The following is a 12,607-nucleotide window of genomic DNA, read 5'->3' as shown; positions in this document are numbered from 1 at the left end:
TGGCCTTCACGTTCATTACTCCTGTCTCCTACTGAGTCAGTCTTAATTTCAGATATTGTCTCTTTTAGTTCAGTAATATCCATTTGATTTTCTTACAGTTTGCATTTCTCTGTTGAAAATTTTCATCTTTTTTAGTTTTTCTCTATTTTTTAAAGTCCTTGTATGGTAATTCCAACCACACAATCATTTATGGGTCTGTCTGTATGTTCTGGTTTTTTTCTCCTGATTATTGATCACACTTTCATGCTTTTCCAAATGTCTCACAATTTTTATTGAATGACAGATATCATGGATAAAAGTAACATAGAGATGTTTGTGTTATTTTCACTCCAGGCAGGGTTTTCCCTTTCTTTGTTTTGGGCTCCAGGTAGTAGAGTTCTTAACCAACCTGGGTTTGTTCTCACTGAAATCAGAAGGAGGCGGTCTCAGTGCTGATAGGGGGTTGACTTCCCCTCCTGATCCCACAGGGCTGCCAAAGTTCTAGACGCCATGTCTTCGTGTATCCGCAGACCCCAAAAGAGAAGTTTCATTTTCTCTCATACATCTCTTACTTAATGAGGGATTAAAGTCTTTCTGTGAAGCCCCCTAGTGGACTTCTTCTAAGGTATAACCAGGTCACATACCTAATTCTTAACTAGTGCTGGTGGTGTAGAATGGGATTACCAAAACTGACTGAAACCGTCCACAGTTGTGGCTGGGCCCACTTACCTATGCACACTGTAGCCTCAAACCTGAATCTGGGTTACAAGCAAAGAGAGAGGACTAGCGGCTGGGTAACGAAGCCAACAGAGTCTGCCACCGCGGTTTGTGTGCCTGAGAAGACACAGTGTCGGATAGATTGTCTATTTTGCCGTTAGAGTCGTTAATAATAGGGTTGTAAAGGAAAGAGGAGCAGTAAACGTTGCGTAAAACTGTTACTCAAAGAAAGAACAGGACAGTAGATAACTACATAAACAGGTAATGGGCATTTCAGCAGGCCTGGGACCTACAGGGAGGACAGTGGTGACAAAGACGAGCAAGGACATCCACCCATCTCCATGTCCTGCAGAGTGTGGGGTGTCGGAGGAAAAGTAGCTCCTGCTAATGTCCACTGGGTTGTTTTTATGTCTCCTCATTTTTTCCCTCCCAACTTAGATGTCTTTAAAATACACAAAGGATGTTCATTTAAAAACAATAAATACAAAAAGCACCAATTTTTAGCAAACCCAAAGATGAAGAAACACGTAAGAACTACTTATTGGGCGTAAAAGATCATGATTGGATGCACAATATGGTGTATTTTACACCTTCAACTCCAGTTAACAGATACTTATTAACCACTGTGCATGACGATGATTGTGGTACTCTCTGTATGCGTGATGAAGATGAATTAGAAAAATCTCTGTCCTCTGACGGTCACAGTCCTTTGGCGTTTAATCGGTTATGCATGTAATATATTTAGGTAATTATATAAACTGTGAGTAACAAATTACACAAAGCGGAATATAAATAAGTGCAATCTTGCACCGTATAATGAAGTTTCGGTCAACAGTGGACCTCATGTGCCATATATACCATGGTGGTTCCGTAAGATTATAGTCGAATTGAAAAATCCCTGTGGCTCAGTGACATCGCAGCGCTCGTAAAGTCATAGAGCAGCCCCTCAGTCAGTCATTTGTCTGCAGTGACGCTGGCGCACACAGACCTGTGCCACCGTCATGTAGAAGGCTGGCTCACGCAGCAGGAGGGGGTGCCATCCAGGTTCGGTGAGTGCGCTCCTTACCGCGTGGTGGTACCCTGCGGGGCGTGCCTGGTACAGAGCAGTTACGTTATCTGTACTAGCAACAAACTCGGGTGAGGTAGAGACTCTCTATTTGGGAACCTCCGTAAGATAGCAGAATAACAATTTTAGGACAAGTGTGGTTTCATTTCTGACATGAATGGTTTTAAAGGTTTTTTTCCGTATCTTTTGATACTATCTGGGAATAAGCCTCAATAGAGTTAACGTTTCTTTAATACCTTGCATCTTCTGACTAGAACCACAAGGTAAATCATCTCTATTTTAACCAAACTCATGAGCCAAAGTCATCTGTAGGTGGGCCTCGGCTTTCGTAGATAAAAATCGGAGGGCCAGCACTTCTGCGTACTGTGTGTCAACCCCCGAACCTCCCCTCATACAGCATCTCCGTTTCCCTGTGTCACCCGACGGCGCTCCCCGCCCGCCGCTGTGTACGTGCTAAAGACGGATGCGGTGGGGTTTTTTACTTAAAACTAATGTGTTTACAAGCTTTTTTCCCAGTGGGTAGATGTTTTGATTAGTAGAATTATATAAGGATTCTTCTAGAAGAAAATACATATTGCTGTTAGTTTAAAAAATTTATAGAATATGGCCAGATTTCTTATTCTTTCTTTCATTTACTTTTTTTAAGAGTCAACACAGACTGTCCAAGCTCTGCAGTACTCCACTGTTGACGGTCCACTGACGGCCAGCAAAGATTTAGAAATAAAAAATTTAAAGGAAGAAATTGAAAAACTAAGGAAACAAGTAAGAGGTAAATTTCTGTGTTTCACTATTAATTCAGTTGAGTAGATTTTTAAAAAGTCTTTTATTTGCACACAAAATGTTTATTATTTGTCACGTGTTATGTGGTTGGGGCTGTGTGCCAGCGAGGGGAAGCGAAGTAAGACCGGTGTCTGCTCTCCAGGAGCTCACGTGTTGGTCTGGGGAAAAGATAAACGAGTGGTCGCAGCACATGCGTATAGGCTGTAAGGAAAATAAACACAGTATGTAGGAGGAGCACCTAACCCGGGTTTTAGTTCACAAAGATGACTCTTTTGGAAGACCTGTTAGTTTGGGACACTCATTGGAATTTGTCTGGCAAAGTGTACATATGAGTAGGGGAAAGAGTGTTAGGAGTGAGGAAGGAGGGACAAGGGAATCCCACCTGTACAGGCATTAAGGCATGTGAAACTTTATTTTCTTGGTAACAGTTTAATTTTCAGTGTATTGCTGAGATAGATTAAAAGTAATTTTGACAACTCTTGATATACCTGGTGTATCCATTCATTCATTTATTACATTCATTCAACAAATATTTATTGAGCACATACTCTGTGTACCAGGTGGTGTTTTAGGCTCTTGGCATGCTAGAAGGGACAAGTTCTTAAAGACAGAGCAGAATAAGAGGAACAGGTCACAAGTGCAATATGAGGAGTTTTTTTTAAGTAGGTGGTCCAGGTATAAGCCTCATTGAGAAAGTGACATGTGAGCACAAACTTGAAGAAGTGAAGGGACCCAGCCATGCATTTAAATTGGGAATTTATGTTCCAAGCAGAAGGACCAGCCAGTGCAAAGGCCATACAGTCAGAATGGGCCTCTTGAGTTCAAATGAGACCCAGAGGACAGCATGGCTGGGGTAGATGAGCATGCGGGGAGGATGGAAGGAGAGGAGCTGGCAAGTACATGGGGTAGAGAGGGCTTTTGCCGCATCAGGAGAGTCTTACTGAGTGTTTTAAGGACTTTGGATTTTTTTCTGAGTGAAACAGGAGTCATCTCTGTCCCCCTTCACCCCCACCCCTAAGTAATGTAAGTAGAGGAGAAACCTAGGGAGTGGATAGAGGCACTGGTGGATGCTGTGCCCCTCGAGGTCAGAAGTACAGTTGCGTCTCCGAAGAGCTGTGACTTACTGTGGGAATAAGAGGGTAAGGGAAGAGCTGCGACAGTGCGCCCTAGTGGGTCGGGGAGGGGTCCTCGGGCTGCACTCCCAGTCGCCCCGGCTCCAGTCTCGGCCCCAAGTGCAGCTCCGCAGACGTTCCAGAGATTCTAAAGTGAACTATGTTGTCCGTAGCAGCATTTAGTCTTCCAAATCACCTAAGATGGATAAACTTTTATTATTAAATCTGTAACTCTGGGCACTAAGCATTAGTGAATTGTTGAATTTAAGAAATCCAGAACCAGTTAGTGTGTGCCACACTTAAGCGGCTTTGACTATTGCACTAAACTATTACAAACACTACTTCGTTTATGGAGAGCATTAAACTCAACGGTGTACAATGATTTATGCATTTGCTCTCGCACTTTAATCTGCAAACAAGTCACCCGGGAATCTTGTTAAAATGCAGATCCTGGTTCAGTAGGTTTGGAGTGGGGCCTGAGATTCTGCATCTCTAACAAGCTACCAGAGGGTGCTGGCGCTGCTTGTCTGGGGTTACCACTCAGAGTAACAAGGCTGTGAGAACAGGAAGCGCCCTGAACAGAGTTGTCAATGAGTGTGTTTTGATTTTTCTGTTTCCAGTGTCTTCAGTTCTTTAATTATTGCCAGGAACGTTTTATTTCAACCTATTACTAAATATTGTTTAATTATATACTAAAGTTAATACTTTTACTTTATTTCATAATCTTTTTTAACTGATAATGCTAAACATTATTTAATATCATTACTTTCTAAATTGGGGAGGTTGATCCAAGAATTTCTGAGCTCAAAACAGGGAAAAAAAGCATTTCTCTGCCCTGAGTCTTAGTTCTGATGCCCAGTTTGCCATGTGGCCCTCGGGACGTTATTCAGCTCCCTTGTGCCTCAGTTTTTTATCTGAAAAACAGAGGAACTGACTTCGATGAAAGGTTTTCAGATGCGTACTCTTGGAAACCAGAGTTTACTCTTTAGGCATCACTGGTGAAACCAGGTTGGGAGGTCTGGAGCCACAGTGTTGGAAGCAAAAGCGTCTTCACTAACATCATCACACAGACGCCAGCCAGCAGTCGGGGGAGCTTGACTGCACTGTTTGCTTGGCCGCTTTTCTTCTTTGTCACTGCCACGCTGTTAACTGGTTCTGAAGGTACTGTTTTTAGAAGTGTGGTCTTTTTATTCTAGCAGCTATTTAAGGCACTTAGTACATTTTCCCATTGGCATTAGCTCCTCACCATCTTTTACACAAATAGTAAATGAAACAATGTCTTCTCTTTTAGAATCGAGTCACTTGGAACAACAACTTGAAGAAGCTAATACAGTGAGGCGAGAGCTAGATGATGCTTTTAGACAAATCAAGGCTTATGAAAAACAAATCAAAACACTACAACAAGAAAGGGAAGAGTTAAACAAGGTAAAAAATATAGATAGATTGTTAAAGGCTTTTCTGAATTCTTAATCTTGTTTAATTGTATAGTGAAAGCATTCATATTCAATTACACTAATGCATAGTATATTTTATCTGTAAAAAGTTGGTTTAAAAATTTAAGAATTATTTGGTGTGCGTCATTTGATTAATAGCTAGTAATAAAAAAACATCCTCGAGGCTTTAAAGTTCAAAATCCTTTGTTTGTTTGGAAAGTTAATAATCATAGGACTGATTAAAAGTGAAAATTTTGAAAAAGAAATGTTATGAAGAAATAACAGTAAAATCAGTGTAGTGTCTGTACAAATTAAAGATACAGGCACATTTTCATTATGACTTGCTGATATCAACATTCTTAAGATTATAATAGAAAATTTCTGTAATGCTTTAATGATTTTTCAAAATGTCAGTTTATCTTTTAAAGCATAGGTGAACAAACTAAAGTTATTTTCATAGGAACTCCTTGCAACACTTAAACAGCATTGTACACATCAACAAAATGTATTAACAGCTGGGACTCTGTAACACAGTCCGAGAGGGAAAATAAAATTCAAGCGCTAGCGAAAATACTGAGCTTAAACCACACTTTGTGTGTACCTTGCCTTTCACTGGCAAATGTTTTAAAACGTTGGAATTAATACTAGACAATGCAAAAAAGAAATGAGTGGCTTACTGAGTAGTATAAATTGTATTCAGCGACGTAGTGTATAATACGTTGATAATACCGAAAGAAGTCCTACCGTGGGAAATCTGTAAGTCTTGCTTTCAGTAAAGAAATGGAGGTAATTAAAAATAAAACAACCTTTTGCTGATGAAGCTAATAACAAAACACTAACAGAGAAATCTGTAAAGGTTAAATTGAATTAGGTTAGTACATTTTTACTTTTTTCTTGATGTAGTTTCAAGCAGTGTTGTGTATAGATTCATTTAAATTCATGGCCAATTAATATTTGGAATTTATAATAGGTGTTTTATTTTTTTTAATAATATTGTATTAATGTTAGTGGTTACTGTTATGTATTTAAAGTAGGATTACTCAGCTAAACTTAATTAACCAATGAGATGAGAATCTGATATCTAGATTTATAATAACTGGTTATTATTAATAATAGTATATTTACTAATATACTACTTATGTTAATATACAGGGTCCAGCAGAAGTAAGGCTTACTTAAGTGTGGTCGGTAGGGCATGCGAATGTCTCGTACGAGATGGACAGCAATTTGAACATTTCACCTAAAATGATATGATGTGCTTGAGTGTGATATTGTTATGTTACAGAATTACATGCTTATGATTTTGTAATTAAAAAAAAGGTGTTATTTGTGCCGGACCCTGTATAATAATTATATACCATATAATTATATAATGTGTAATTTATAATTATATAAAACGACATTATAATGTGTATCACTTATAATAATATAGTATATTAACATATAAGTTATTATTAATACTTTATTTGGAGAAGAGAGTGATGCTGAAAAGAAACAGATTATACGGATAGAGTTTTAAATGACTTGGTTAATACCTTACAGGCAGCAGATACTCTTTAAAGATTTTTTTCCCACTGGCTGGTGTTGCTCAGTGGATTGGGCGCCGGACTGGGAACTGAAAGGTCTCCGGTTTGAGTCCCAGGCAGGGCCCGTGCCTGGGCTGTGGGCCAGGTCCCAGTCGGAGGAACTGATGTGTGAGAGGCAACTGGGTCACATCACTGTTTCTCTCCCCCTCCTTCTCCCTGCCTTCCCCTCCCTGTAAAAATAAATAAACAAAATCTTTTAAAAACATCCCAAGGACATTTAAAAAAAAGATTTTTTCATTTTATGCACATGAAAGAATAAATGTAACATTATGTAAGTTTTAATGTAGTCAAATTTATAAATATCTTTATGGTTTGTGCATTTTTTGGCTTGTGTAAGAAATCTGAGTTAAAAAACAGTTCTCCTAAAATTTTATCTCGAAGTTTTTAAGTTCGGTCTCTCCTGTTTAAATTTTAGTGCACCCGAAATTATTTTTGTGCGTCATGTGAGCTAAAGATTGGCTTCACTTCTCCCGTGAGGCTCGCTGGGCCTCCTTCCCTGGCGATGTGCAGTGGCCCTCCCCCGTCATGCATTAAATTCCCCCTGTGCATCAGTCTCTATCTCCATTCTCTGTTCCCTGACAGCCGTGACGGGATTTGTATTAAAATTACATTAAGTCTAGGGAGCAGTTTCAGGAGAATTGATGTTATTATAGTGTTGAGTCTTTAAGTTCTTACTGCCCGTATTTCTTAATATTATTCTAAATGTACATGCAGATTTCAAGAACAGAGCAGATTGTTATGATTTACAGTCGTCGCCTTATCCCCAGGATATATGTTCCTAGACCCCCAGTGGGTGCCTGAAACCGTGGATAGTGCTGCACCCTGTACACATTAAGTAAAATAAGGGAGACTTGAACTATGATACCCTGACAGACGGCCACTAAGTGACTCACCAGTGTGCGGTGTCTGCAGCGTGGACGCACCAGACAAAGCGGTGACTCTCGTCCCGGGCAGGGCAGAGCACGATGGCATGCGATTTCAGCACACTCTTCAGAAGGGCGGGCAATTTAAAACTTGTGAATTGTTCCTCTCTGGAATTTTCTATTTAATGTCTTCGGACCTGGGTTGGCTAAGACTAACTGAAATCGCCAAAAGTGAATCCATGATAATGGGGGAGACTGCTATACGTACAGCCAAAAATAACCGCATGGCTCCCTGGGTGCCGGTCTGTCTTTGGGGCAATGCAGTGATTGCTGGGTGGCGGAAACCCGACACACTCGCATGCAAAGTCTGCACCACAGCGTGGGAGCCCCGGAGAAGTGAATGGTCTGTGTGTGTAGAGAGGAGAAGCACATGCTTCCCGCTCCCCCCATCTCCACCCACCCTTCTGAGACTCTCCTTGCAAATCTAAGGAGAGGGATCCAGGGAATATTTAAAATAAGTCATTCCAGTGGAAAGGTATGCCCAGAGTTGCCAGCTTTATAAAGAGGATATCTCCCTGGTTCAGGCTCTTAACTCTCTGTCTGCTCCTTCTTGGAATGCAAACACATACATCCAGGAGTTAAAACTCTTTGGATTTTCTCACTATCTAAATTACACATAAATTACTTTGAAAGTCTTTCCTAGGTCCCAAGTTTCAGTAATATTTGCTTAGAAAGGCCTAACTTTACAAAAACATAAAAATATTTTCTCTATACTTCACAGTCTTTTCATCTACAAGCATGCTATATCTCTCCATGTCTTTAAAGTCCTTTACAATGTTTTTCTGTAAAATTGTGTACTGGTCCTGTTTTCTTTTCCTTAAATTTATTATTCTATTTTTTTCATATTTTAGATGGTATCTTTAAAAATTATATAGTTTTCCTGATTCTTTCTAGCAATGTTGCTAAACTCTCACTAATTGTAATTACATATTTGAGATTCTTTAAAGTTTTCTGCAAATAATGACAGTTTTGTTTCTTCCTTTTTTATTTTTATGCCTTTTCTCTCCTTCCCTTTCTGGCTGTACTGGGGCAGACCTCTAGTACCACAAGGAGTGGAAGTGGTGGTAGCAGGCATTCCTGTGTTATTCCCGATTCCAAAGAAAACGTCTTTAATGTTTCACCACTAATGTTTTCGATAAATACTTCTGATCAGGTTAAGGAAGTTATCTTCTGTTTCTTTCATGCTAATCATTTTGATCAATAGTGGGTGTTGAATTTATTAAATGTGCTTGTATGCACACTGTTGTAACAGTTACTAGGACTTACTAATATCTACTGATGGAATTATATGATTGTTCTTTAATAAGTTAGTGTAGTGAATTACATTTATAGACTTTTTTTTAACATTAAACTACTTCTGCATTTCTGGGTTAAATATAAATTGTCTGTCTCTTTTCTCCTAAATAATATGATAGTACGGGTAACACATAGCATCAGTTCTAATAGCATTATTTCAAGTGCTTTACATATATTAGATCATTTAATGTGTTTAAGTGTCCTGTGATCTAGATGATGGTGTTATTATTCTCATTTTACAAATGATAAGACTGAGCACAGAGAGTTAAGTGCATTTATTCAAGATCATAATAGAGCTAGAAAGTGATGGAGCAGGAATTTCACCTCAAGGAGTCTAGTTCCAGAAGTCGTGCTGCTTCTCTCTTCATACCTCGCCAGAACTGATTTGCTAACACCTTTTTTTTTAGGATTTTTAAAATTTGTTTTCATCAGTAAGATTAGCCTGTAATTTTTTCCTTTACCTTTCCGGTCTTTCCTTGATACCAAGATTCTACTGGTCTCATAGCGTGAGTTAGGCAGCATTGCCTCTTTTTCTGTTCTCAGCAAAGTTTGTATAAGGGGAACACTTTGTACCTTGAAACACTGGAGGAAGCGACTGTAGAGCCACCTGGGCTTGGAGACTCTCTCCTGCGAGGGGGATGGGGGAGGTCTGTTGATTTAGCCATTTTAGTTGTTACAGGACTGTTCAGGCATTTCATTTCTTCTTGAAATACTGTTGATAAATTGTAAAGCTGTAGGCATTTGTTCATTTCAGAAGTTAACAGATTCACTGGCATAAAGTTTTTCCACATGTTCTTTTATTATCTTTTTTGGTCTCTCCTAGATTTGCAGTTACAACCTCTTTCCTAAGAACTTTCTTGTGCCTTTATGCTAGCTCTGTTTGATTTCATCAGATGTTTGCTGTTTTATTATTTTTTTCAAAGAACCAGCTTTCGGTTTTGCTGATTCTCATTATTCTCACATTTCATTTTCATTCATTTATGCTCTTTATCGTCTCATATTTGGGGGTAAGGGTTGATGAGTTGTTCTAGCTCTAACTTTTTATGTGGGAATTCATTGCATGTCAAGCATTTTTTAGAGTTTCAATATAAGTATTTCAGGCTTGTAAATTTTCTGCTAAATATCCCTCCTACTGCATCTTCAAGTTTTACAATGCTCTAAACATTTTTAGTTTTTCAAAATAATTTAGTATTTTTATGATTTTTCTTTTTGGCCAGTGAATTATTATGGAATTTTATCTTTTTATTATTTATTTCTCTTTAAATGGTAATGTTATTAAACGAACTTGATCTGTGTAATATCTGTTCCTTGAAATCTACACAATTGCTTTATGGCCTATGCTGTTCCATTTTTAAATGTTCAATATGTACTTGAGAAGAATGTGTTCCCAGGATTGGGAACAAGCTTCTATATATGGAACTTGTTAATTGAGCTTTTCAAGTGTTATTTTTTATATGTACAGATACACATTGGATATCACAAAATCTTTATTTTGACCATTACATCTTATATTCCTATACTCTTTATTCATTTGTAGAAACCAAGGTACTAGAAGGTTAAATCAGCTGTTCCTTTGCAGTTAGCATGAGGGATCGAGACTATTAACAGAGTACAATAGCTGTTCATAGTAGTTTATTTCTTTTAATTTTGTCCTAAGGTGAATAATTTTGGCTCCTCTTGACTTCACGATAGCAACTTTGACGGACAAATTTGGTCCTTAGGGTGCAGAATTGGTAACTTATATTCTTTTTACAAAACTGTAGGAACTAGTCCAGGCTAGTGAGCGATTAAAAAACCAGTCCAAAGAGCTGAAAGACGCACACTGTCAGAGGAAACTGGCCATGCAGGAGTTCATGGAGATCAATGAGCGGCTCACAGAATTGCACACCCAAAAGCAGAAACTTGCTCGCCACGTCCGAGATAAGGAAGAAGAGGCGGACCTGGTGATGCAAAAAGTTGAAAGCTTAAGGCAAGAACTGCGCAGAACAGAAAGAGCCAAAAAAGAGGTTAGTAGTCAGGCACAGTCTCTAGTGTCCATGTGGTAGTGATGAAAGCTGCTTTTTCAGACTAGTGAAATACTACGTATTTCATGATTTAACTTTTGAAAAAGGTTATTTTTTAGTTTGGTAATATTGTTTAATGTGCATTTCAACATTCATGTTATCTTCCTGTTACAAGGTAAATTCCCATGGGGAACCTATATTTTTGGAAAAACAATTATAACGATAAATCTGCTTTTTTCATTTTATTTTAAAGCTGGAAGTTCATACAGAAGCTATAGCTGCTGAAGCATCTAAAGACAGGAAATTGCGTGAACAGAGTGAACACTATTCTAAGCAACTGGAAAATGAATTGGAGGGACTAAAGGTATCGTTTGATTTCACATTTATGAAGCCGAATTAATTTTCTCCTCTTTAGGCTTAAATGGAGTGTTAGTGATGTGCTCTCTTGGTGTAGAGTAAAAATCAGCTATCCTCCCAACCTCGTATTCTTAATCCTCATTTTTACCAGTACAAAGCTGATACTGACTTCCCATTCTTGGTGGAAGGAAAGGAAGATGGTGCTTAGTGGGAAGAAGAAACCTATCAGGAAAGAGTTCAAACATTATGCCGGACTCATACCTGGACACGATCTGTTGGTAATTTGCCTGGGAGGCATGGTTAGACATCCAACCCTCTGTCTTGTGCACGACCTAGGGGAGGCACAGAGGAGCTTTGTAGATACTTCAGCTAGGTGAGGTAGGTCATAATGGGCATGGACTGACACATCTCAGCAGGAGCGCTTAGCAAGGGAAACCCTGTGCCAGCTCTAGAGAGTCGGACTACCTGGTTTCAGCTCCCGGCCTCATCAGTGACTAGCTATGCAATGCTGCACACAACATTCGGCCTCTCTGGGCCTTAATTTTCTCATCTGTAAAGCCCCACCTCATTTGTTTTATGTAAGGAGTACATACATATGTATATAAGTTGACATATCATAATTGCTCTGTAATTATTACTATAATAATGTGTACTTCAAAGTGAGAGAATTGGGATTAAATTGACATCATATTTCTACAACACTAAATTATAATCTGAATATGATATATGCCTTTTCTTGACTCAAACCGTTGCATGTCCTGTTCCTTCTGCATTGTCTGCCATCCCCACCTCCACCCACTCCTTGTATAACCATGCCTAGTCCAGAGTCTTATTCATCCAGCAGATACAAGAATCAAGTTGAGTGTCGTCTCAGGAAGTCTAAGTATTCCTTATTCTGTGCTCATATAGGGTTTGGTTAATAACTACCATAGCTCTTGCCCTGGCCGAGTGGCTCAGTTGTTTGGTTGAGGGTTCAGTTCCCAGTTAGGGCACATGCCTAAGTTATGGGTTTGATCCCTGGTCAGGGCACATACAAGAGGTAACCAATGAATATTTCTCTATCATATTACTGATGTTTCTCTCTCTCTCTTCCTCTCTCTCTAAAGTCAATAAACATATTCTCGGTTGAGGATTAAAAAAAATTTACACTATATATTGAAAAAAAATCCACTATAAATGGAGCTATACAATTCAAACCTGTGCGTATGAGGGTCAGCCGTAGCTGCAAAAGCTCTCAAATCAGTAACCTATCATTTAGCTTATGGAACTAGAAAAAGAAGATGAAAAGGAACTCAAAACTAGCAGAAGGAAGGAAATAAAGATTACAGCAGAGTTTTAAAAATGAGAACAGAAAA

At 38.9% G+C, this 12,607-nt stretch overlaps 1 protein-coding gene across 9 annotated transcripts in view; it reads left to right on the top strand.

Moving 5' to 3' along the window:
• Positions 1-12,607, top strand: part of CDC42BPA (CDC42 binding protein kinase alpha) — a 175,015-nt gene that overhangs the window by 88,571 nt on the left and 73,837 nt on the right. For 7 of the 9 annotated variants that reach the window (XM_053912183.2, XM_053912185.2, XM_053912184.2 and 4 more), the window contains 4 exons: positions 2,409-2,531; positions 4,946-5,079; positions 10,656-10,898; positions 11,149-11,259. In XM_053912183.2, coding sequence (XP_053768158.1) covers positions 2,409-2,531; positions 4,946-5,079; positions 10,656-10,898; positions 11,149-11,259 — 611 coding nt within the window. The remainder of the gene's footprint in view (positions 1-2,408; positions 2,532-4,945; positions 5,080-10,655; positions 10,899-11,148; positions 11,260-12,607) is intronic. The other 2 variants (XM_053912189.2, XM_053912191.2) reach the window with 1 other exon arrangement.

The sequence above is a fragment of the Desmodus rotundus genome, chromosome 10 (genome assembly GCF_022682495.2).
Source record: "Desmodus rotundus isolate HL8 chromosome 10, HLdesRot8A.1, whole genome shotgun sequence".
Classification (NCBI taxonomy): domain Eukaryota; kingdom Metazoa; phylum Chordata; class Mammalia; order Chiroptera; family Phyllostomidae; genus Desmodus; species Desmodus rotundus.
This window is presented reverse-complemented; position numbering and strand designations above follow the sequence as displayed.